The sequence below is a fragment of the Plectropomus leopardus genome, chromosome 17 (genome assembly GCF_008729295.1).
Source record: "Plectropomus leopardus isolate mb chromosome 17, YSFRI_Pleo_2.0, whole genome shotgun sequence".
NCBI lineage: Eukaryota > Metazoa > Chordata > Actinopteri > Perciformes > Serranidae > Plectropomus > Plectropomus leopardus.
Genome location: NC_056479.1, coordinates 11,832,602 through 11,857,256, shown reverse-complemented (window position 1 = coordinate 11,857,256; position 24,655 = coordinate 11,832,602). Strand labels below are relative to the sequence as shown.

Genomic DNA, 24,655 nt, shown 5'->3' with positions numbered 1-24,655 from the left:
TTCTGGTACTGGATCTCGCCTGCTGTGGTGAGATGCTGCTCTGTGCTTGGGGACAGAGGGGGGGGGAGCCCCAGCAGCGGGGGGGGCCGGGGGGGGGGGGCCGGGTGTAAGAAGGGAAAACTTTGACTGGGTGGTTTCACAGGGAGCAGAGGCATTTGAGTCAGGGCACACATGCCTCAGCTGTGAGAGGCCCTACTCCCCTTGGCTGGCTGGCATCCCAGAGCAGAGGCAGAGAGACAGAGAAGGCTGAGAGCGTGAGACTGAGGGTGAAGAGAAGGTTTAAGTGTAAAGTAGACTAGAAAGAGGCAAAGAAGTGGTTGAGAAAGTTGTGTGAAAGGACAGAGAAAGGATTAGGGACTGAGTTGTGTGCAGCGTGGCTCCTGCAGGTCATTTTTCACTCGTGTATTTTTGTCTGTAGTGAGTGTGCAGGCGTTCTGTAGCTGGAGTTGACAGCCATGGCGGATACAGGTGTCAAGAACGAGCACGCAGGCTTAGCAGAAGTGCCTTATGATGATGACGAGGTAGCTCTGGTGAGTGCCGCCACAGAGCCGGCTGTGGATGATGATGACCCTGCCGAGGAGGTGGACCTGGTGCTGGCCACTGGCCCCGGAGGCAAGAGCGAAGCGCAGATGAATGGGGTCATGGTTCTGTCTCTGCTAGACAAGATCATCGGGGTGGTGGACCAGATCCAGCAGACCCAGAATGGGCTGGAGGCCCGGCAGGAGGCCATGGAGAAGTCAGTGTCAACCATCCAAGGGGAGCTGGCTAAGTTGTCCAAGAACCACGTCGGGACAGCCAACACAGTCAACAAAATGCTGGAAAAGGTACGCAAGGTCAGCGTCAACGTCAAGACGGTGCGCAGCAACCTGGAGAAGCAGGCCGGCCAGATCAAGAAGCTGGAGAGCAACGAGAACGAGCTGCTCAAGAGACGCAACTTCAAAGTCCTCATCTACCAGGTGAATACTGAGGCCTGCAGTGTGTGTGTGTGTGTGTGTGTTTTTTGTGTGTGCGTGTGTGTGTGTGTGTGTGTGTGTGAGAGAGAGAGAGAGAGACAGAGAGCTTCACATTTAATTGTGTCCATGCACTAATTAACAGCAAGTCCTTGTTTGAGAGTGTGGTAATGCTTTACATGGGGCTGTTAAAGTTACAGTACATATCAAAGGGGTGCGCTGCATTCCTCACACTGCAAAGGAAAGTTGGGAGAGGAGTGTGAAATGCACCTGAAGATCTATCAAACCATCAGAGCAACCTTTTGACATCATCTCACCAGAGCGAGCGAGAGTCACGCCGTGGCTTGAGTTGACCCCTTGTCAGTCGAAATGTGCTGTAGTTTCTGAAGATGGTGCTAGCCAAAGCCTCGGCTCTGCGCCTTCCATGACATATATGTCTGAATCACTTTTTCCTTCAATTTAAATGAGGCTGTAATATTTACAAAGAATCAGTCACTGCAGTGCGCCATGTAGAAGCTGTTGTATGGTTTGTATTCATGTTGATTGAGGGGTGGGTACCTCCTCTCACCTATGCAGGAAGTAGCTTCCATGGAAAAAACAAGGCAGACAGTGACCTCTCCCACTCCACTCATGATTACCGAGTGAAACTATATAAAGACGAACGGGTGTAAATAAAAAAGGCCTATAAACACTGGCATGAAGGGCTATTTGAGACAGAACCAACGCCCCCACCTCTGAGGACTCAGAGGGCAGATAGTTGGCAGAGTGCTGTCATGTGAGATGAAGATGTAGTTTTTATTATTAAGATTTTCTGGGACTCACTGGCAATGATGCATCCGTGGTGCACAAACGTGCACTTTAATACCCGAGTATAGAGTGCCCGAGTCATGAGTCCTAAAACCCGGAAAATGAGTTAGTATTTCAGCACCTCCAGTTCCCTCGTCTCAAAGTCAGTGGGTTTTTTGAATAGGTTTTTGGTTTGATGCCTGAAATAAGGTCTGTGGTTTACACAAGCTGAGGAGGCGTTCACTTTTTTGTTTTTTATAATATTAAATACGTCAGTAAATATTTTGTGTCTTAAAACAAGGCAGTTGCTAACAAGTGGCTAAATGAGTCATTACATGCCGAACACGGCTTTACAGTCTTGTTGTCGTGGCGGCATTGAATCAAACATAGTGTGGTTCATTTATAGCCTAACATTATGCTTTTTACTTCTGGCCATTGCATTTAGGCCTTAAAGATCCTTAAAGTGGTGTTCATTTGTGAAGATTATCTTGCTGAACAAAAATGTGTAAGTACTGTATATTAAAGGTCTGCTTGCTCCTGTGGTCATTCAAAATCCAATGGAAATATCCCATAGGGCTTTTGACAAAGGGAACCTTCTGCATTTGCCTACAGAGAAATGTCATCCCTGGGACACTCTATTGGGTCAAGGGTCTGTTTTTATGGGAACATGGTAGCTTCCTGGTTAAAAAATATAATATAGAAAGAAATCACATGTTATAATGTGACAGTGGTGCACTGACTGGTGCATTTGAGACAAGGTTAGCAGCTCTTTTTAGTTCAGTAGCATGTGCTGTCATGTCTAGCTGGTATATTCACAGCTTGCAGCACGCACAGCAGCAATCCTGCTTTAGTTTGTTTGGGCTGTAAAAAGGTCTCATGTCCTTTGATCTGGAATTTGTCACAAATCAAATTTCAGTCAACTTCAGCTATACAACTATAGCCCAATATCACAAATCACAATTCGTGGCAGGGAGCATTACAACATATGACAACCTTTGTCCCTAGACCGTCACAGCAGATAAAGAAAAACTCCAAAAAATCCCTTTTAATGGGAAAAAAATGTGAGTAAACTCAGGAAGAGCTGCCGAGGAGTGATGTCTCTCCCAGATGTGCAGTACATGTTGTTTGAATCAAATAGTAGCTCAGGAAAATGTTATTGTTATGCACATCACATCATAATCTCTGCAATATGCTATCTGGAAAAGAAAGAATATTTTCTTTAAAAAAAAAAAACATTAGTAACAGTGAATCTGACAGTTGCAAGCCTCTCGTGAGTAGAGCTTACTTTAGGATCCGTATTGGCAGGCAACCTTGTTCACCTCCCCCTCCTGGGATGTCCACTGTGGGAGCAGGTTACACTATTGGCATGTAGCAGAAATCCAATCATAGGCACTAGTCCTTAATAAATTACTCTGCAAAGCAGGTGCCTCCTGCTGGTTTTGACGCTGCAAGCCCTTTTAAATGCATGAACACTGTACATAAAGCAGCAACCTGTTTGCACAAGTGGATCTTTTTTCAAGAGCTTCCGCTATTTTATAAAACGGAGGATTTTACTGTTTTTATTACGATTCTGTGTTTCTGCAAACAGGAATCTCTCTGAATTAAATCCTGTTGGTGCTATCTCAGCCGTAACAATCTTATCACTGTCTAAATTTGGTTACTGTCATGTTTCAAAGCGGTTGTAGGAGCTGTAGCTTCCATGTTGCAGTAGCTGTTTCGGGCTCCCATGATCTATTTATTGCCAGAGGGACGGCTGCACCGTGTCTAGTTTAATTAACTGACGGATAGGCTGGTCAGATATTGGCAGCATTGCAAATCAACACTGGCTGTCAGTCAGGTTTCACCACTTTCCACTGTTAGTTTGTGTGTTAATGTGTTAGAGTGGGATAAGTTTAAAGTTAAGGATGAGATCAGGGTTAAGGTTAGGCATGTAGGGGTTGGGGTTAAGGTTACGGTTACCATCCGGGGCAGTAAAGTAAGGAAGAGCTGTGTGCTCACACAGACAGTAATGCCAACTTGTGTGGGTTTGTGTGTGTGTGTGGCCATTCCTTACCAATATCAGTTTTCACTCACAGTGTCAATAACAAGTGAAGCTAGAATTTGAGTAAGACAAGTGAAACATTTTCACAGCATTACCTTTGCTGTGTCAGAACTTATCCTCTGCTTTGTTAAACTGATACTAGGTGCCATCAATTTCTCTGCTGTCACTCTGTCTCTGCACCCTGAGAATAGCCACATACTTCAGGATTTTTAGCCTGGAAAGACTTCGACAGTGATGCTTTATAATTAAACCTGCAAAGATGACGGCACGTAGGATTCCCCGGCAACAGGGTGTGGCAATGAAGATATGTTTACTGAATGTTCATTACATATTAGCAGTGGTGGAAGAAGTATTCAGAATTTTTTATAATAAAAGTAGCAATGCAGTTGTAGAAAAGTCCTGCATATTAAATGTTTACTTAAAGGTCCCATATAATGCTAATTTTCTGCTGCTTACTTGCATTTAGGATTTCTACAAGAACATGTTTACATGCTTTAATGTTCAAAAAACACATTCTTTTTGTCATACTCCTGCCTGAATACAGTACACAATATAAAAAAAGGCCCATTTCGAAATATGTATTATTGTATCATAATTTTTGATGAATCTTTTATAAGCATAACTCATGCTGCAGGTGCTATAAGGAGGAACTAACTATGATATATACTGCCGGGTAGCATAAGCTTTAGTAATAATCATATTTAATTAGTTGATTCTATTTTGTATCAATAATTCAAATCTGCAAAGTACCTAAAACTGTCAATAAATACATTTGCCTTCAGAATGTTGTGGACTAGAAGTAGAAAGTAAAGTACCTCAGTAACGGCAATCCTCATTAGAACTATAAACATAATTTTAAATTAAGGATGGCAGTTTAGGATTTGAAATGTTGCAAATTTAATTTCTAATTTGGCGTATTACTCGATTATTAGAATAATAGACCCGTAGTGCCAGTGTCCTTGCAGCGGCTGAGTGTCTTCCTGCTGCACAAAGTATAACCAGCCTGTCATCAGGACTTTGTGATCCAACAGGACCTTGCTTTCACACCCTCCCTGCATTTCTCTGCGCTGACTGTATTGCCTCTAATATTAATGTCTTTTATAGACTAATTGTCTTTCCTCTTCTAAATGAGTCACACTTTTATTTCCTAATTTCCCGTTAGTCTCATATAGCCAAGTATTTCACTATAATTTCCCGTAGAAGTGTTTTCTAATAGCAGTAGCTTAAAATATAGTAATAATCAGGAAATAGGCCTAGCCCCAAGCTGTTAACATTAATAGCTGAAATCAGATGGAAGTAGTTTAAAGATAATGTTGTGGCTTTTATAATGAAGCCTCATGATGGTTGTTTTATAATGACTGTAAATGTCCTCCTATAAAGGCCTTTTCTTTTCTACTCCATATTAAAGCAGTAAGGAAGTTTTTCTTTTTAAACAGCTAAAAGATGTTAGCCTCTGTTACACATGATTCATTTTTTTATGACTAAACAGATAACTAATCATATAGTGGTGCAGCGGTGACTTATAATTGTAGGCCCACATAGAAGTTAACATCGCCCTGTTTACCTCAATTTTTCAATTGGATATTGGGTTATTGCAGAAAATAAACTCTGCAGCTAACAAAAACTTAGATTTACACATTTTGCAAGATAATCTCCACAGAAGAATGCCGTGACTTCAATGTTGCCACCGCAACAAGGCTTCAAAGCTATGTTTGGCATGATGACATTTTGTAGTCTCATTCAGCCACTCAACAGCAAGACTCTTAAAAGCCTTGAAATTCAGGAGTGAGGTATTTACTGACGCATTTTGTCTTACTGAAGAAAAAGTGAAAATCTCTTAAGCTTGTGTAGATCAAATACCTTATTTCAGGAAGTAAACCAAAAACCCATTCAGAAAACCCATTTCCTTGGAGACAAGGGAACCGGGAGTGCCAAAATGTGAATTGATATTTTAGGACTCATCCCTGCAGCCCTCAATTTAAATAGTTTTAGTTATAGTCATATTTTTCCAGTTTCTCATCTGCCTGATGGTAGGAGAAACCAGGGAACTGCATTAGTGGTGATGCTCTGCCTCAACGGCTGAGCCTCCAGCTCGTCCTTAGAGGAGACCAGACACGTCTGGACCAGCTCGACCACCAACAGTTCAGTCGGAGATTCCAGTGTGCTATGTAAGTAGCACCTAATGCAGCCTTAAGCTGCTAGCCTCAAGCAGAAATGAAGAGAGCGCTCTTCAGAGTTCTTGTAACCTCACGTCTTTCTAATTACACAGGCCCAGTTTTTTAAAAACCGTATAGTTGCTGGCCCGATTCTGACTCAGTGACATTACTTTAGGAAATTTCATCAGATTTCACTTAGCTCTCTCTGGAGCCACAAGAGACTTTTAGGTTTTTTTCAAATGCAGTAGTTTCCTTTAAAAAATCACAATTTTGAGAATGTACATGCTTTGGAATCAGTAGCTAAACAGCATGGTTTCCATGTGATGCAGTTGCTAGTGAGTCCTCGCTTTAGTTAGTTTTATGAGGGTAAATGTGTGGCTTTTGTCCACCAGAACTGGGGACGACATGTGTTTCATAATGTGCATTATCCACTTAATTACTGGGATTAATCCAGTTTATGCAACGTGATAGTGCATGGCCATCAGGATGTGAGACAGCACTGATGTACGTCTGGAATCAGGGAGTGTTTGGCTGCAGCTCAAAGACAGCAATAGCCATGTGGTCAGCTCCATCATGGCGATGTAAGACTTCTCAGTTACAGTCGACTTATTCCAGGTCAACCTCATAGACCTTCCAGAGCTCAGATCACGGCCAACAAGCCTCGCCACCAGCCCCAGCCCACTTGTCTTTAATAGCTTTTAACCCTGCCCAGACTTTGTAATAACTCTATTCCACTTACTCCAGACATACTCATCCAGCCAAGGATTTTTTGGCTACTTCAGCTCTTTAAATATTTGTTTTCAGGCATAACTCAGATCTGATCTCAGCCTCAGTACAGAGAGGGTAATGATGAAGCACTTAGCAGCCCAACTAACCCGACCAAAAAGCACTCAACCAGCAGCACAAAGTTAGTGCTGTGATTCATCCTGCTGGTATCTCTCTGCCTCTCCTGCCAACATGCCCACTTGTTCTCCTCCCTCCTTCTCCGTTTCTCTCCCACTGTCAACTTAGCCCACTCCTACTCCAACTCAGACGTCTAATCCACAACCAAGGGCACAACTCATTCAGTGTTTGCTACACTATGTTGTTCTCCTCCTGTCTCTCCTCTCTGTCCTTTTCTCCTGCTGCCATCCTCTTTCCCAGGCTGATGGAAAGATATCTGGCAGGCTCCACATTTCACTATTGCATGTCAGCTACCGTGTGGATCCAGTTCGGAGTTCAAATGCTCAGTAGCGTGTGAGTCTCTGCATGTAAAGAGTTGTCAAAAAAATCATGGGGTTGTGGGTTGCAAGACTATGTCATACATGACAAGAAAATCTGATATACAGTGTTGTAAAAAGAAAAAAAAAAAGACTGACGATTAACACCACTTTAAAGTCTGTATGCTTAATATGCAGCTACAGCCATCAAATTTGTTAGTTTAACAGGAAGACTGAAAACAGGGGAAAACAGCTAGACTGACACTGTCCAAACAACAAACTGCTCACCAGCATCTCTAAATTAGCCTTAATAAACCTCTAACCAGAAAAGCGCACTCAGTAGAGTGCAGATCTTGCCAGGTCTTGGGGCATGTGGGTGGGGAACAGGGAGTGCATTAGAGTGGTGGAATGAAGGGAAGACGATATGGAGGTGACATGTGTAACCAGAGTTGACATAGTATATGGAGACAAACCTCGGACAAGATCACCAATAATAAAACTCTCCCTACCTCCTTATTTTCTCCCAAACAACAAAGAGTTGGCTGCAATCAGCTCCAGTGGCCACTTTGCGACCAAAATGCGGCACAGTCTGGTGGAATCCAGGGGTTACAGTTAAGGTGGCCATAAAGATAATAAAAAAGTGGATTTATTTATATTGTATTGTGCCTAACTTCTTGGATCATAACACATTGGATATGGAATTAATCCGCAGATGTCACAGTTCAAAATAAAAACAAACTTTTCTACACGTCAGTTTTTGAGGCGTGACGAAGGCTGAAATGTGGCCTGCAAAAGACTAGGTAAGGTTTGTTCAGTATAGCTAATTGCTGGAAATGCCTTTTGCTATGTGATTTTGTTGATCACTTTCGGCCCCTACCTGCCAGTTGAGAGAAATCACCAGTCAATGATGGTATAAAACAAACTATAAAATAGGGTATTCAAAAATTACAAGTTACCACAACATACCCACGTATGCACACACACACACACACACACACACACAACCAAACACATGATCATTATGTCCTGTTTGTTGAATCTGCACAAAAACCAAAGAGCGAATCTTGTTGCTGACTACGTCTTGGCCGGACACAGTCATTTCCTCCAGAGGAGACTCCAGGAAGTTCCTTCTCCCAGTCAAAAAGCATGGTTTGGTGCATAACCCTCCATTTCATGGCAAATTGTTGTTGCACTTAAAATATTTGTACAGATCAAACAAATGAGATAAAACGTGTCCTTTTAGTAAGCTTTAGAAGTGCCGGTAGTCATTTGTTGATTTTGGACAGAGCCAGTTTCCCTGTGTTTCCTGTCTTTGTGCTCGGCTAAGCTAGTGGTAGGTTTATGTGTTTCAGATGAGATATGCGTCAGGTGTTATTCCCAAATTTTGAAACTATTTCTTTAAAGTCAAGCTCTTATGTCCTCTGCTTATCTCCTCCCCTTATTTTTTATTTGTTTTGGTAGTCACCAACAACATTTTGGAGCCAGAGCTTTGTCACTTTTGGCAAATTTAGCCCATGTCTGGATGTTGTAATACTCAGATCTTCTCTCTGTTTTTTTAATGCCACAAGGAACAAATGAGTTCAACCCCTAAACAAGAACAATCGTTTTCAATTGGTTTTTAATTCTTCTATATTTTTATAGATCAGAAACATTCCCCTTGCTGTAAAAACCCTTTCCTCTCTGATGTTAAGAGTGGAAAATGAGTGTGTTCTGAACAAGAGTGCAATGGCCAGCATCCTCTGCTATTGTTAACCATGTTTCTGTTTTCTTCGCTTTTGTAAAGATGTGTTTTCAAGCTGACATAGTCATTAAAATACTGTAAACATTTCTGAAGAGACTGACCATTTACAAGACAATTCACTAAGCATGAGGGAAGGTGTAATTTAGGGCTATATTGTCAGCTCACATACAGTTGCTTCATCAGATGGGGTGTACAACACTGCAGTGTGTGTGTTTGAGATATTGGAGGTGGATTTGCTGACAGTGTTACTGTAGCCTTTCTTGTGCTCCCGTCTGGTACAACAGAAACATGATCCCCGCTATTCCAACATGTCCATATGTTGTTGAGTTATTTAGAGGCAGAAATGTATGAGTTTTTGTCGCACATCAGCTTTTCAACACCCCAGAACTAGTTCTCAATCAATCCCTGTGAGCATGTGCACGTGTGTACACATACATACATCTGCATACATCTGCATGTGTGCAGCACCTTATAGTATAATATAGTCCAGATGTGTGTGAGAGCTGTTTCTCCAGGTCCATAAGACAAGACTGACCTGTCTCACCAAACATTCCCGTCCCACAGCAGCAGATAGGATTCACTGGCTGGGAGACCAATCTGGTCACCCCTCGATTTGAACAGTTATACTTGACATCCAGCGTCTTGGCCGACGAACAGTAATGTGTCCTCATACCACATCGCAACTTTGTGGAAGCTGCTGATACCCTCGGTGCTGTTTACTCCAAGATTTGTAGGCACACCCTTCACCTACAAGGCCACAGCCAAAATAAAGAGTTGGCCAAATGATCTGAGTTGGTGTATGAAAGGAAACCGATATGTTGCTGTTGATTATAAATACACCAGCAGCAATGCAATGGAATACTGTCGTGTCTCGTTTCATTGAGTGGGTCTGAATTTAGTGATCAGCAGCACCAACTGATTGATTAACGGCATTGTATATGTGTTTGCGTGGGCTTGTTGCCAGGCAAATGTGTGTGTGTGTGTTTACATGTAGCCTTAGTTGTTGGGTTCATACTGTACTCTGTATGCTGCTGGTTTACTGCAATTTATAATTAAAGGTAGATGAGTTGCTTACAATTTATTTATTTTTATTTTTTCCATTATTTGACAAGATTTCCTAATTAAAACTGTTCACAATCAATGTATCTTCATACAAGTACAACGGTTTTTATGATATGGATTTGTTCCCCACAAGTGACCTAGTTAATGTAAAGTTGCGTAGGTTAAGTTTAGGCAAATAATGTTACATAGGTTAGGTTTAGGAAAAGAAACATGGTGACCTCATACCTTTTAAATATGTCAAATTTCACTTGTTTTCCACAATAAATTCCAGTACCGTTGGTGGATATTCATTCACTCATTCATTCATTTTCCGTAACCGCTTGTCCTTGCAAGGGTCACGGGGGGGGCTGGAGCCAATCCCAGCTGTCATCGTGGGGAAGGCGGGGTTCACCCTGGACAGGTCGCCAGACTATCGCAGGGCTGACACATATAGACAGACAACCTTTCACGCTCACAGTCACACCTAAGGGCAATTGAGAGTCACCAATCAACCTGACCTGCATGTGTTTGGACTGTGGGAGGAAGCCGGAGACCCCGGAGAGAGCGTTGGTGGATATCTCAAAATTTAAAGGAATACTTCATCCACAAAATGATCATTTGTATTTTCATCACTCACGCTGTGCTAGGATAAGAACGTTGTTTTTCTTGCATGCCTTGGCAGTTAACAAAGAAAAATGCCAGAACATTCTTAATGAGTTGGAGTGTAAGGGAGGCCACACAACTTATTCAGTATAATCCAAGTCTCATTTAGCACGTCTTGTGCTCAGTGCTTCCCAAACACGTGTTTTTGCTAAAACCTTACTATTTAAAATGGGGGTCGACCGATATTGGTTTTTCAAGGACAATACCGACACTGATTATTAGTAGTTAATGAGACTGATCATCAATATTTGGAATTGAAATGCATTAACAATAAAAATGGAAATCTTTCTGTCAATATTTAGAATCAGGAATATAACAGACTTCAACACAAAACTTTGTTTAAATGCCTTTAGCAAATGATTAATCAAAACTGAAACTTACAACATCGAATAAAGCAAGTTACCGGCAGCTTTTTTTATAAAGTCAAGTGAAAATTTTAATTAAAAAAATGAAAGTTAAAGTTCCTCTCATGCTTACACTTTTGCACTTTTTAATCAATTAATTTTTTGTCAGCGATCATTAAAATAAAACATAGATCCAGATAATCAGCAAAATGCCAAATATCAGCCCCAACACTTAGCCATGCTGATAATCTGTCAAGCCTTAATTCAAAGTGCTTGCTCGTACACTCTGTTGAACACAGTTCATACACATGCACATGCTAGTCATCCATGTGTAAGACTGTTAATGTGGAAGTGTTTTAAAAAGTGAGATTTTAGCAAAAAAGCATGTGTTTGTGAAGAACTGAGCAAATGCCTGGATAAATGATGTTAAATTATGTTTTAATGTTAAATGTGAACCCCCTGTGACTTTGATTTATCAGGAATTGTCTCTGTTTTTGAACACAAAGATTTGTCACAAATTCAAAGTATCACACAGTGAGTTATTGATACACAAATTATCACTTTGTGGTGGAAGTAGTCCTTCAGTACAAAAAAAAAAAACATCCATACATTCCCTATAATATAAGAGACTGTTATTGCTGTAACTTTAGAGGTTGCGTGTGAGAGCAAAGTCTGGTATGTTCAAACCGTCAGTCTGAAGTGCAACAGTCAGGTTACTCTGGTGGTATATTTCCCACTGCTGCTGTGGCGGCTCGCTGTTCTTGTCACTGGCATTTGAGTTATAGGCTGTTGCTGAGCGTGCGCCAAGTTTTTTGGGTACCCTTGGGATTAGATTTTGCATGCACATGGATGTTTAGGATGATTAATCTATAAATAATAGAAATTATACTTGAATTATGTCATCAATGTGAGAGGTTAACTCTGAAGGTGAAACATTTGATAATATTTTAAAGGTTTCCCATTGCAGGCCTGTTTTCTTAGTTATTTACACAGTTTTGTTTACAGGGTATAACACATTTTCACATTACTTACACAAAACCTCCATTAGGATGACAAGGCATTTTATTAAAGTGCAGTGTTAGATTAAAACAAGGTGCACACCTGATTAACAAATACAAAATGAAAGCTCCGTCAGTTTTTCCATCTACAATTTTTCAGTCACTTTATTCAGCATCACACAAACAACAGCTCAATTCAGAACAAAGCAAAGCAGTGTGGGTGATTGGCTGGCTGCCTTCCCCCTCATACCCTCAGGTATTATTTTCCAGAAGTTATAAGTCATTAATCATTATATTGGCCTGAAGTAATACAGTAGTTATAGTTTCCTATAGTTGGGGCCCAGTGCTCTATCCATGTTGGCAGCTAATGCATGCCCTCACTTGATCCACATGTCACATTATCCTGTAATGTAGTAATATGAATAATGAATAATTACAACACACTTTTTTATTTAAGTAAAGGATTGAAATAAACAAACAAAATGTAAAAAAATCTTCATGCTTCCTGCAGAAAATTAATGTTTGTGCCTAAACTAGTTCCAGTCTTCAACACGCATGAATGGAAAATGAGCGTGAAGAGTTGTTAAATTTGGCTGGCTAGCCCTTTAGTGTCAATGTGGATGGCACTGTTACAGAGAAATGGGTAGTTATATAATATATTCCAGCACTGTAGCTGCCAGTTCACACAGAGATGTAAATGGAAAAGTACATTTCCATCTTTGCATGGGAGTAACTGTGGGATTGCAGCAGTCTCTGATTCATGGATGTGGGAAGGCTGAGCTGTGGAAAGGGCTTCCCCCTTTAGGTCCTTGCGTGTGAAATCACAAATCACTGTGACAGAAAAACCAAGGAACTCCCCTCCTGTGGTGCGCGCTGTAACATGACATCGCTGTGTTGGCTATGTGGCATACAGAGCCCCTCTCTTGTCTATAGACGGAGTGGGTTTGCTTGTTAATATTTCCACTGCCCACCGGACTCTTAAACATGCCACCATTAGAGTGGGTTGAGAGAGAGCTTCATGAAACAGAATTTGCATTGTGTCCTCAGTCACAAGAGTCACCTCAGAAGGCCTTAGGTAGCAGGCGGCTGGACCAATCATCTGTGAATTGTTTGAGTCTTATTTAGGAGAGTGCGGGAGGCATCAATGTTAATGACCAGAGTACATTAGCGTCCTTATTTTAGCCCCCAACTTCTCTTCAGGGATCAAAGCATCGCCATTCAGGGCTCACAGGGCTCTTACACACGAACTTCCACCTCTGTTTCATGTCAATCTCTCGTTTGGCCCTCTCCCATCCTGGAGGGACACATGGGTCAGTGATATCACTCATTGTGAAAGCTATAGTGCACAGCTGCAAGGACTGGACAGGATCAGACAGCTGCTCCTGTGACTCACCGGAGAGGCCTTTCATCACACTGCCTCAAAAGGAATGGCCTCTGTGTGTGTGTGTGTGTGTTTATCTATAAGCAAGCGCGTTGCTAAATGTCTGTCTGCATGTGCTTGGATTGTGAATGTTAATGCACATGGATTTGTTATACAAAAGTCAGCCTTGCAGCTCATCCTAACTGCTTGGGTATTGATTAACAGAAATATCATATATGCATTATAGTGTATTCCTTAATACTATCACGATGTCTATCATCACGTGTTACTACAAGGAACACTGTTGTGATAAATACAGAGTATTTATTTTATGTAAGTTTCATAAATTGTTTTTTATCAAGAAGTCCCACTGAGATCAATATCTGATTTACAAGTGAGTCCTTAGTACAATCTAAAAATGGCACTAACATAGAAATGTAATATTTTAAAAAATAGTCAAGATTAAATACACACTTTAATATATATATATATATATATATATATATATATATATATATATATATATATATCTTTAATATATACTTACATCAAGGATATCAATATCCTTGATGTAGGTATGAAAGGGGATAAACAATACTAGCATATTATATAAAAATATTTGTAAATGCTAAAAACATTAGCATATTATATAAAAAACAGTCACACCTAAAAATGATAAAACCTCTAGCCAAATTTTTTAAATTGCCCTATTGATATTAGTGTGTCAAGTTTCACACTACTCTGTGAATTACTCCAGACAAATAAGGCAAAATATCTGAAGGCTGTCTGTCCGAAACTACTAATTACTGTAGGAACGTAAAGCGTAAGCCTGTCCTGAAAACAGGTGTTATAAGTGTGTCTTAGGAACAGGAGTGATGAGGCAAATTATATATATTTTAATGTAATACATTATTACATTACTCAATAATGTGTATTTTGATAGTAACTGAACCTCACACAGCCACCTCACCAGTGGCCATTGGTCAACTTTACTGTGTTAAGAGGTGGTGGCGCAGTAAGATAGTGGTATGTTTTGAAACTAGACAGCCTAAGGCATCCATTGGTAACAACAATGTTGGCATAGTTTATCGTTAAGGGGGTAAATACCAAGGAGTCTACCCTTAAGTTGAGTAAGCTTGTTACCAATAAATGCTTTGCTGCTTACAATCAATGTACTCCTTCAAGTAAAAGCTGCAGATTTGTCCTTCAAAGGAAAAAGCATAATCAGCCTATTTTGAGAGCAATGCCTAACATACATAACACAATAAAACAGGATTGTTATGGAACTCAAAATGTTTACTGTTCCCGGATTAGTCTGCGTACATCAGATAACTATTACAATTAACTGTAAAATATGAAACTAAAGTATATCAGCATGCAATTTATTAACTCATCAATGATACAGTTTTCAACCAGCCTGTGAATGTCAAAAGAATAAAAGCATTTCTGAAATTCAGTTATGACTTTTGGTTTTAATTTACCATTTCAAGATTGTCAATGGCCCTATCTGACTGCCCCCATTAAAAATTTCTGGAGGCGCCATTGCACTTCTCAATTAATAGCATGGATAACATGGTCATATTAGATCTTTTTTTAACAGACAATTTGGCTTGTAATAATCCGTCACATTTGACACAGCCATTTAATTATTTTACTAATGCTACTAATCATCGACATGATGACGTTTTTAAATAACTAAGCAGGAAAACAGGAACAGGCGGGTTAGTCAAGGCCTTGTTACAGCAGATGGGCGGACAGAGAGGGAGACAGAGAAAAGTAGACGCCAGCAGCTTTAGTCGGAGCTGCTGTGGTCTTTGTATAGTGCTGATTGAGAGCGCTGTTTGCTCTGTCGTCCATGGCAACAGTCGGTTATATCAGCCCCCGTATGAGTCAGACAGAGAACATTTTGCTGATAATGTTTAGACAATGAAAAGCCGTGTTGTTGTTACATAAACACCTTAAATTTAAGGATTTATTTTTAGTGGGACATCATTTTCAACACAGGTCAAAAAATTTGTGGTCTAATCTCTAATAACACACAGATTGCCAAAGTTGGAGGTACTGCTGATCTATCACAGAGCCTCTTGTCCTCACATTTCTGTCTCACTTGCTTTTTTGTAGCCTTTGCTGTTTACCAAAATCTTTCCCCTCAGTGTGCAGGGACTTTTTAATTGCATCTCCTGTGTTGTGCCGCCTTCTGAAGGACAGACAGTTGTTGGCTTGTCTGAGCTAATCAAACACACACACTCAGAGAGAGAGAGTTCCCACTCCTTTTAGCCAACTTTTCCATGAGGTATGATTCACACCACTCTTAGAGGAAAGACACATTAGCAACAGACCTCCTTCTCATTGAGGGGAGCACACATACACTCAGTCACCACTCCCCTGGCACCTGTCAGTAAACACATACACACATAGAGCCGACTTTTCCATCGCTGTTAAGTGGGAGGAGAGTGGAAGGTAAGGCAGGGACACTAATGGACTTACCATTTATCCCTCAAGCTCCCAGTCTCCTACTTAGTAATCAGGCAAGAAAACCCAAACAGTGTTCAATGCTGTTATCACAATTTCCACAGATTCGTCTGAGTCAAGATTTAAGAATGTAAATAACAAAATGTCCCAACATGCAATGTCTGTTTATTCATTTGGGTTCCCACAAGTCTTTGGTTGTCTCATGACTGAAACATGTTAAGAATGTTACTAAAATATAACTGTAGAGCTAGACTGATACATTGGCTGATGGTATCTTATTGCAGATATATCATTATCAGTGTGTATGTTGGCTGATATGTAACAAGAAATATTCATGGATCATAAGGTTACAACTTCATAAGTTTATGAGTGGGAAAACATGGCATTTGTCAAAATTGGCCATCAAGACCCTTTAAAGTCATTAAAGCTACAGTTAGTAACTGTATGAAAATAATGTTTTTGTCATATTTGAGGAAACCGTTACTAAATCTACACAGTACAAATAAAAAAAACAAGCCAAGGAGTCTCTAATGCAGCTGTCAGTCATCAGAGAACAAAGATCTTTGTTTAGCATTGTCAGATCATCAAATCGATGATTGATTGATGAAAACTGTCAAAATTTGATTTGATAATGGCTGACGAAGAGCTCTGTTATATTGAAAGGTTGCACAAATAAAATTGCTGGGAACCTGTAATACAGTGTATGGATCTCCTGTCTGATTCTTGCCTTAGTTTGATTTTGGAATCCAGCAGCTGTAAATGTTTTTACCCTGCACCCTGCTTGTTTGCCACAAACTTTCTTATTTTACATCTTAACAGTGCACTAAAATATGTTTTTGAAAACATTTCAGGCAAAAATAGATGATGCAGTAAGAGAATCTTGGTTCATATTTATTAAGCGCTGCCTAGTTTCACAGCTTGTCTGCAGTTTATTTGCAGTGACTGACATTATTTACAGTTGCGTTACAGATTGATTTTGTTTATGCTCACTGGATTCTCAAAAATGCCACTAAAAGCTTTTGGAGCGGGGCAGAGAAACATTTTAACAGATTATCTATCTCATAAAGTACTGTGTGAATATAGTGACGTGTTTGGCAAACATGGCAAAAAGTTATTTTTGTAAAAGTTACCAACAGCTTTAAAAGAACCTCACATGAATACTGTATGAAAATACCTTGCCATATATAGTGTGCTTTGTATTCCATCAATTTTATATCAGTAGAATTTCCAGAAAAACATTAGTCAGTTGGGCAGTGACAATTTTGATTAAGTGGTACATAGCTTTAGTGAGGTACAGAGCTGATGTGATCCTGGACCATGTTTTGGTTTCCCTGCTCAGTATGACCTCAGCTGTTCCCAGGTTGCCGTGCAAAGCTTTTTTTCCATTGGCTGCAAAAGCTTCCTGTTCAGGCGTCAGAACTTCTCATGAAAAGTGCTCACAGTTTGGCTTCATGGAAAAAAATGTGTCTGCATTTCTGTGGGTGGGTGTACACGTGTCTGCATCAATACATATACTCAATGCATAGCTATGCAATTGTGTATGTGTTTTTTTTATAGTACACAGAGGTTGTCTTTCATGAGGGCTGTTTACTTCAGGAACACAAGAGATGGACTTATGTATAAGCTTAACACAGTGGCTTTCAACTTTAGTCCACCAGCCAAACTCACACGACAGCAGCAAACAAGTTTCACTGGAGACATATGAGGTCAACTGAACAGCCTCTTAGACAGTTAGTCAGTATTTGTGTGTACTTAATGTTACTGTGCGTACACTATTTACTAGTTGTGGTTTTTAATCACAAACCTGGTCACATTTCAGGACTTTTTATATTTTTCCTATTCGGTTTAGTTCATCATATCACATCATTCTAACGGAGTGGCAGAGCTATGTGCTCATACATTCAAAAATATCTTTCAATTATGTTATTGAAGTACTTGACTCAGTATGCATTTCTGCAAAGCAGCTGCTCTATACTTAGTTTAATTTTAACACTCTCTTGTTGGTATATTGTTGTAGAGATGTCAGCTGTTTATCCAGCTAAACGTCACCAACCACCGGAGATAACATGAGCAGGTGGTTGCCATGGGGACAGAGGGCTGTGTTTATCTGTTGCCGTGCCGAAGAGGAGGGCGTGTGGTGGGGGCTTGTCGGTAGCACTGAAGGCTGCAGTGGCCCACAGCCAGAGAATGGCAGATGGAATCCAGAGAGAGGGAAAGGCCAGCTCAAAATAAACCCATACAGAGCGGGTCGGCCGGGCCCACACCATACACAGCACTAGATAAGGACGCAATGACCGTTTTATGATAGGATCATATGGCAATATTTGAATTGCCCGGGAAGATGTGGCAGTCACATGATCTGACAGGTGTTTGTCTTTCACAAGTTTGACATTAACATTGAAATTTGACTGTCAATATTAAAAGTAACTAATCACATGACATTACAAAACCAACCTTCTCAAGTTGTTTGGCCCAGTATCAGTTTTTAAACTCCTATTGATATTGACAGTGACACACTAAGACGTGTCTCATTTATACTTCACATTAATAGCCATCAAACACACTCTGACGTGCCATGTCCTTATGTCTTGCCCTTTGCTGTCACTCAGCCATGCTGTACACTAGATCTCTTGAATTTGTTTCTGCAGGAGATTCAGTCTGCATGTGGCAATAACCACATGTATTTTAACTTTAGGGTAAAATTCTGATTGTGAACATTCTTTTCAAACCTGCAAATGTGTGAATTATCTGCACTGTGAGCGCAGTCACAGACAAACTTAATAACATGGTTAAGGTGCAGGCATAAAGCAAAGGAAGATTTCATTTTATTTCATTTCACTTTTCATATTTGAAGTTCTTTGCAGAAAATAGCTTCTTACCCTTAAATATTTTAGTCAAAGACTTTACATTGCATGCAAGTCTAAAAGCTGTTTTTTAAACATTCCTATCCTTATAAAAATAGAATTTAAATAAATGATTGAAATGTCCAGTGGTATGCTGTACAAATATTATTGTGATTTTAAAAGTTTAGGGATATGCTGAATATTGCAATACTGCATATTGCTGTATATTATTATCTGATACCTTTTTGCGACTACAATTCTTATCCTCAAAGAACATCTTATATCTAATAAGATTAATTTTTCAGTCTGCTTTTTCAGTCCAATAGTTACATTTTGCTGCAATGAAAATGACTGAAGTGAGATGAAGAATTGATTTTAGAGGAGTGAAGAAAGAGAAAGGGCTTTTTGTAACAGCATTAAGTGTATCTACAAAGATGGCAGTGGTGAAGCAGTGAGGTGTGGTACTGAGGTGCAGCAGGGTGGGATTTCTAATCCCTCTCGGGGCCACAGACATGCTCATAGGGCGTTAACATTCATAGCATAGTAGTGCTTCTCCCTGTGTGGATATCTGGTACCACACTGACAGTGTGGGCATGAAAATATAGTTGCTGCAGTGCTGACTGATTGGCAGCTGTCAGGATTAACTCCATAACTCCACTGTGTCCATAACGGAATTGCAAACTTTTTTCCACAAAGTAAAGTAAAAGACAAGTGTAAATGTAAACTTGTGCAATTGGTTTTACAACTTAGGGACACTTTTTCTGTATTGCTGTATGCAGAACCCTACATAGAGGTTTACGCGTATCGATATGTTTTTGACCAAGTGCGAAACTGTTGCCTTACTGTGCTGTATATTATATCGCTAAACTGAAACTGTACAACCCACCAAGTATTTCTAGTGAATCGAAAGCAGCATTATTAACTTGAAAAAAAATCTATAAATAATAGATCATCTATAATTTTACGAACATTTCTATGTGTAAAATCACTTTTGTTGTTTTCTGTTAGATTTAAAATTAAGGCCTTAAAGTGACAACATGGAAAGTGTACAAGTTGAAGCATTTCTGGAGAAATGCTAGCAAAAGGGCAGGAAACCCACCTGTGGTTAGTTGTGACAGTCTGTTGTCTTAGGTTTCACTCTGACTGAGGAGTTGTGGATCATTTCTTGTAGACACAAAGTTTTATGAGTATTTAAGATGGATGGTATATGTGACCACACCAGCCGACCACACCAGCTGGAAGTATAAGATAACTGGGTGCAGTCATGCTGGTACTTGATTGTTGGCATATGATTGACACCACTAGATGGCACTCTGCACCAGCTCCAAGCAGTGAAATGCTGTGTGCAGATGTGTGTAGATGGCACATGCATCTGTGAATAATCATGCCCATATTTTTTAATTTAATTTCTCACCTAAAGGCCATTAACTCTTCTCTGGCTAATAATTTTCACAACATCAAATGGAAAGCCATAATTTACATGAGTCATACAATACAATCAGTGTAGCATCACATTTAATATTGTAGTTAATGTCCAATTGAAAATTTCATTCAGTTCACATGTTGTGATTTATTAACATAATGCTATTCTGTTTTCCTTCTCCATTCTATTTTTCTCACACAGGACAAAGTGAAGCTGCCATCCAAATCCAAGACAGGAGAGACTGTAGTTGAAGGCAAAGCTGTGGAGGGCCTTGAGCAGATACCTGAGGGACAAGAGGGACACCCAGAACACCTCAATTCAGATGAGGAGGTGGAGATTGAGGAGATTATTGAGGAGTCTCGTACCAAGCGCCTCCAACGCACCACCAAGCAGCAAGTGGACAACATAAAGAAAGCCTTCTCCAAGGAGAAAATGGAGAAGACCAAAGTAAAGACAAGGGAGAACCTGGAGAAGACCAAGCAGAGAACCCGCGAGAACCTGGAAAAGACAAGACAGAGAACCCGTGACAACCTGGAGAAAACGAAGCACAACCTGGAAAAGAAGATGGGCAAGCTTGGGACCCGCATGACCCCCAACATGGAGCGCAGGGCGAAGATCAAGAGCTCCAAAGACAAGGTGAAGAAGTCCCTCACTCCTGACCACACGATCTACGCTCGCAACAAGACCACTGTGTACCGCGTGCCCCCTTTCACCTTCCATGTCAAGAAGTTCCGAGAAGGGGAGGAGGAGGTGGTACACAACACTGAGATGGTGGAGGTGGCCGAGGCCGAGGGTCAGCCAGGGGGAGAGGAGAACGGGCTGGGTGGTGTGCACGTGGAGGTGGAAGAAGGGGAGCTGGTGAGTGTAGACAGCCCAGAGATGGAGACTCTGTTGGAGGTGACTGAGGACTCCCAGCTGGTCATGGTGGAGCCAGACCACCTAAAGAAGGCCCAAACCGAATAGAACGTCCCAGCCTCTGCCAAACCATGACGGGAGAGATCCAAAGGATGAAGAGGGGAATGGAGTCTAATCATAAGGACACAATTTTAGTCGTAGGGACTTTCTAGTCGTGATCACAATCTATGACATCGAATTTGTTTTCTGTTCTCTTTTTATTATACCCAACTGGGATGACTTTCATATTTGCTCCTCTTTAGCATACAAATAAGAAAAAAACAAAAACAAAGCTCGCTTTTGAAACATGCTGCAGGCTGACTGGTTAATTTAGACCTGTATGTTGTTTGTTGTTGGTTTGATAAAATGAGTGGCTATAAGAATGAAAAAAGATATAAATAGTTTTTGCCATTGAGATGTTATCTTTTATCTACTATTTGCCATGTATGATATGCACATTAATAGGTATGGTAACAGGAAGTTGATGGCAGGATATATGCTTAAATGCATAGGCGTAGATTTACTGGGGTGGATACAGTAATTAGAATATGTGCATTTGTCTCTCTCAATAAAAACATGAAACATGCAAAGGACTTTTAATTAATCAAAATGAAAGGCATTTGCAGCATAAATGGATGCAAAAAGACACAAATTAATACAAAAAAATCGCAACAATAAAAAAAATAAAGGTCCAGTGGGGGATTTAGTGACATCTAGTGGTGAGGTTGTTGAACTGAAACTTCTCCCATTTACAAAGCTTGTAGGAGATCTCAAGCCAGTGTTTGGTTTACACCCTATGTAGATACAAATGACTCATTCTAAGGTCACAAAAACCTGATTCTTAGTTTCAGGTAATTATTGATCAGTAATTATTGATCAATTATACATTTACACTGAACCTTTAAGTGTTTGACGCTCAAATTATTCCAATAGTCTCTCAAACCTTCCATTTATAACCCCCCCCACCAAACACCCTTGCTTAAATTGATGGTTTGAGTGATGTTATGTGCATGAGGGATACAGATAACGAACAAGTAGGCAAGGTTTAGGCCTACAGAAGAAAGAAAGGGAACTGACTAATGCTGCGTTCACATGGAATTAAAGGGATGGTAGACAGCTAACTAGAGAGATAAGGATAGGGACAGTTAAATTAGGAGAGGCTGGCGGTGAATAAAGGCAACAGTAATGGTAGATGGCATTGCCATTCAGTTTAAAATATTTTTACTTGTTACCACCATTCACAACGAAATTTACTACTGGATGTTACATTGTTCCCTCAAACATGGGCGATGCACTTGATTCAATTCACCTCAGAAGTCGGAGTTGACGTTGACGAAGAATGACATTACACTTGAGTTGATTGCCTTCCAATACAACAAGTCAGAAAACCAAAATGCTGTTAGCAATACCTATTCAAGTCAGGTTAGCCACTGTTAGCATTACTAGTTAATTAACACTTACTAAGCTGTGCTTTGCGTTTGAAATCCAACTTCAGGAAGCATTCCACTTGAAATTTCCGACTGGGAACTGGGATATTTCATCTTCCCAGTACAAACTGAATGCACTATTACTGGACAGTACTAGCAATGATATAAAGTAATAAACACAAAATAATTTTATCTAACATATTTTAGTACATTCTTTGTCAACAATATGGTAACACCATTGCATCATATCGCCAAGCATGTTTCATGTTTGCCGTCCTGCCATTCCATCGGGCTGTGTTTGTTTTTCCTGTGATGCTCAGAGTGTGTTTTTCATCTGCCGTCTACCATCTGCTGATTCCATGTGCACACATCATTAGAAAATCTTCTTCGTAACTAAAGAGTTTACAAAAACTTCACCCGTGACATACAAAAAGTATTAGGGCCAGGCACTCAGGCAATATAATGTTTCTCAGCTTAGATTAGAAATGTATAAGATGTAGAAGTAGAAAGACTAATCAGTTATATCGAAAATAATAAAAAACCAACAAATTCTACTAGTAGAAGATTTAAGCATTTACAGTTACCTAAAGCTAAAGTTAGTGTTATAAGAAATAATTTCAAGTTCTGAAGTTTTTATCTTTTTGAAAACAAGCCTGCAAGGGAATATCCTGTATGGGGGGAGGGGGGGGGGTGGCATGCAGCAAAGGGCCGCCAAGGCCAGAGTTGAAACTACGGCCGCTGCGGCGAGGATACAAGCTCTGAATATTAGGCGCCATGCTATCCACTGAGCCACCAGGTGCGCCAACGCCACTGAGTTTTAAGTAGGATTATGTGGCAAAATGTCTGTCTGCTCTCTTCTGGGTCACTCATTCAAAATGTCAGCTACATAATATCTCATAGCTGCAGTGAAATTTAAAATATAGCCTTTTTCTATCTTTCCAATGCATGCTTGAAAAACACTTTGTCATTTACTTTAATGTTTTGTTGTGTATTCACCATGCTACATTTGTTGCATCTGGACATGTTCTACTTACCAAATGCCACATAGCACACCTCTGCACAGAGGAAAAGAAAAATGACTGAGTCACCATGGTCACGGCTCATCACAGTACATTTCCACGTCTCCATAAAATTTTCACAAGGTAATTGCAGGCGGAAAAATTATGGCCCGAAGAGCAAGACGACAGTTTAATGACTGACTACGTAACATGTGGAGATGCAAATGTCATCCTAAATGCAGTGAAAGTGACACCGTGCAATGCCAAATATTAGGAATGGCATGGCTCTTTAATAAATGTTAGAACAACATGATCTAGTCAACAAATGTTTTTGCAGGTGCAATCTGGTGTACATCCTCTGAATTGTAAAAGAAATGTCATGGGGAAAAAAAGCTGGCTGACCATCATTAGAGACGACCTTAATAATTGAATTGTAATTATTCAGTCTGATGTTACCTATGCCATTGTCATTATCATTACCAATGTCATTTTGATCATGTAAGGCAAACACACAAGGGCTCTGGACAGGGAGAAGGTAAATGTACGGCTTCCATTTTCCTCCCTAGAGACTGTGTTTGATCTTGACATGGTGCAGGCAGGCAGACGCCCACTGTGTAGCATGGAGCAGCACCATTAAAATAATCAATGGGCTAGGGAATGTAATTAAGGAGAGTGCTCCCTCGGAGCACAGAGGAGGGTAGAGAACAATGAGAAGGACAGAGAAAAACTGTGTGTTTGTGATTGTGTGATTGTGAAGATTTGGTATGTGCATACCATATACCCGCAGTGATATCATTATCAAAGTTTATGTCAGCATCAAGTGCAAATTTCAAAGAAACAAAGAAATCAATTATGGGCCTGTGACTTCACACAGGCTTATGATTTTAGATGTACGATCTTTTTAGTGATCTACATTGTTTTGCACATTAAACATTAAAACACTTGTAAGATATTGGTCCCTTTTTCTAAGTGTGATTTTGTTAACATGTATATTTTGCCTTGTTTTTACCTTAATAGAACCAGCCTGCTGCAAGCATGAGGTGGGTCATGCATAGCTTAGAGACATTGTCATTTTTGGAAATGCTGCAACACAATGTTACACATAATTGCTCTTGGTGTTATGGATTCATATTCAACTAATGGAGCTTTCTGATGTGTTTAAGGCCCTTTTGCCACTTCAGTATTAATAAAAGCTTACTGAAATTTACATTCTGTCCTTTTTTTTAATATTTGTCGAATTTTATGAACATTCAATATAAGTGTAAAGTGTTCTGTGTAAATCAAACACTGAATTAAGGTTAGAAGGGGTAGTGGACATC

General features: G+C 40.2%; 1 protein-coding gene across 1 annotated transcript; it reads left to right on the top strand.

Annotated features, from left to right (window-relative positions):
• The first annotated feature begins 152 nt into the window (after nt 1–152).
• Nucleotides 153–24,543, top strand: cavin1a (caveolae associated protein 1a). Its single transcript, XM_042505677.1, has 2 exons — nt 153–956; nt 20,219–24,543. The coding sequence occupies exons 1-2, from the start codon at nt 456–458 to the stop codon at nt 20,978–20,980; spliced, it is 1,263 nt and encodes a 420-aa protein (XP_042361611.1). The 5' UTR covers nt 153–455; the 3' UTR covers nt 20,981–24,543.
• Nucleotides 24,544–24,655: the final 112 nt, after the last annotated feature.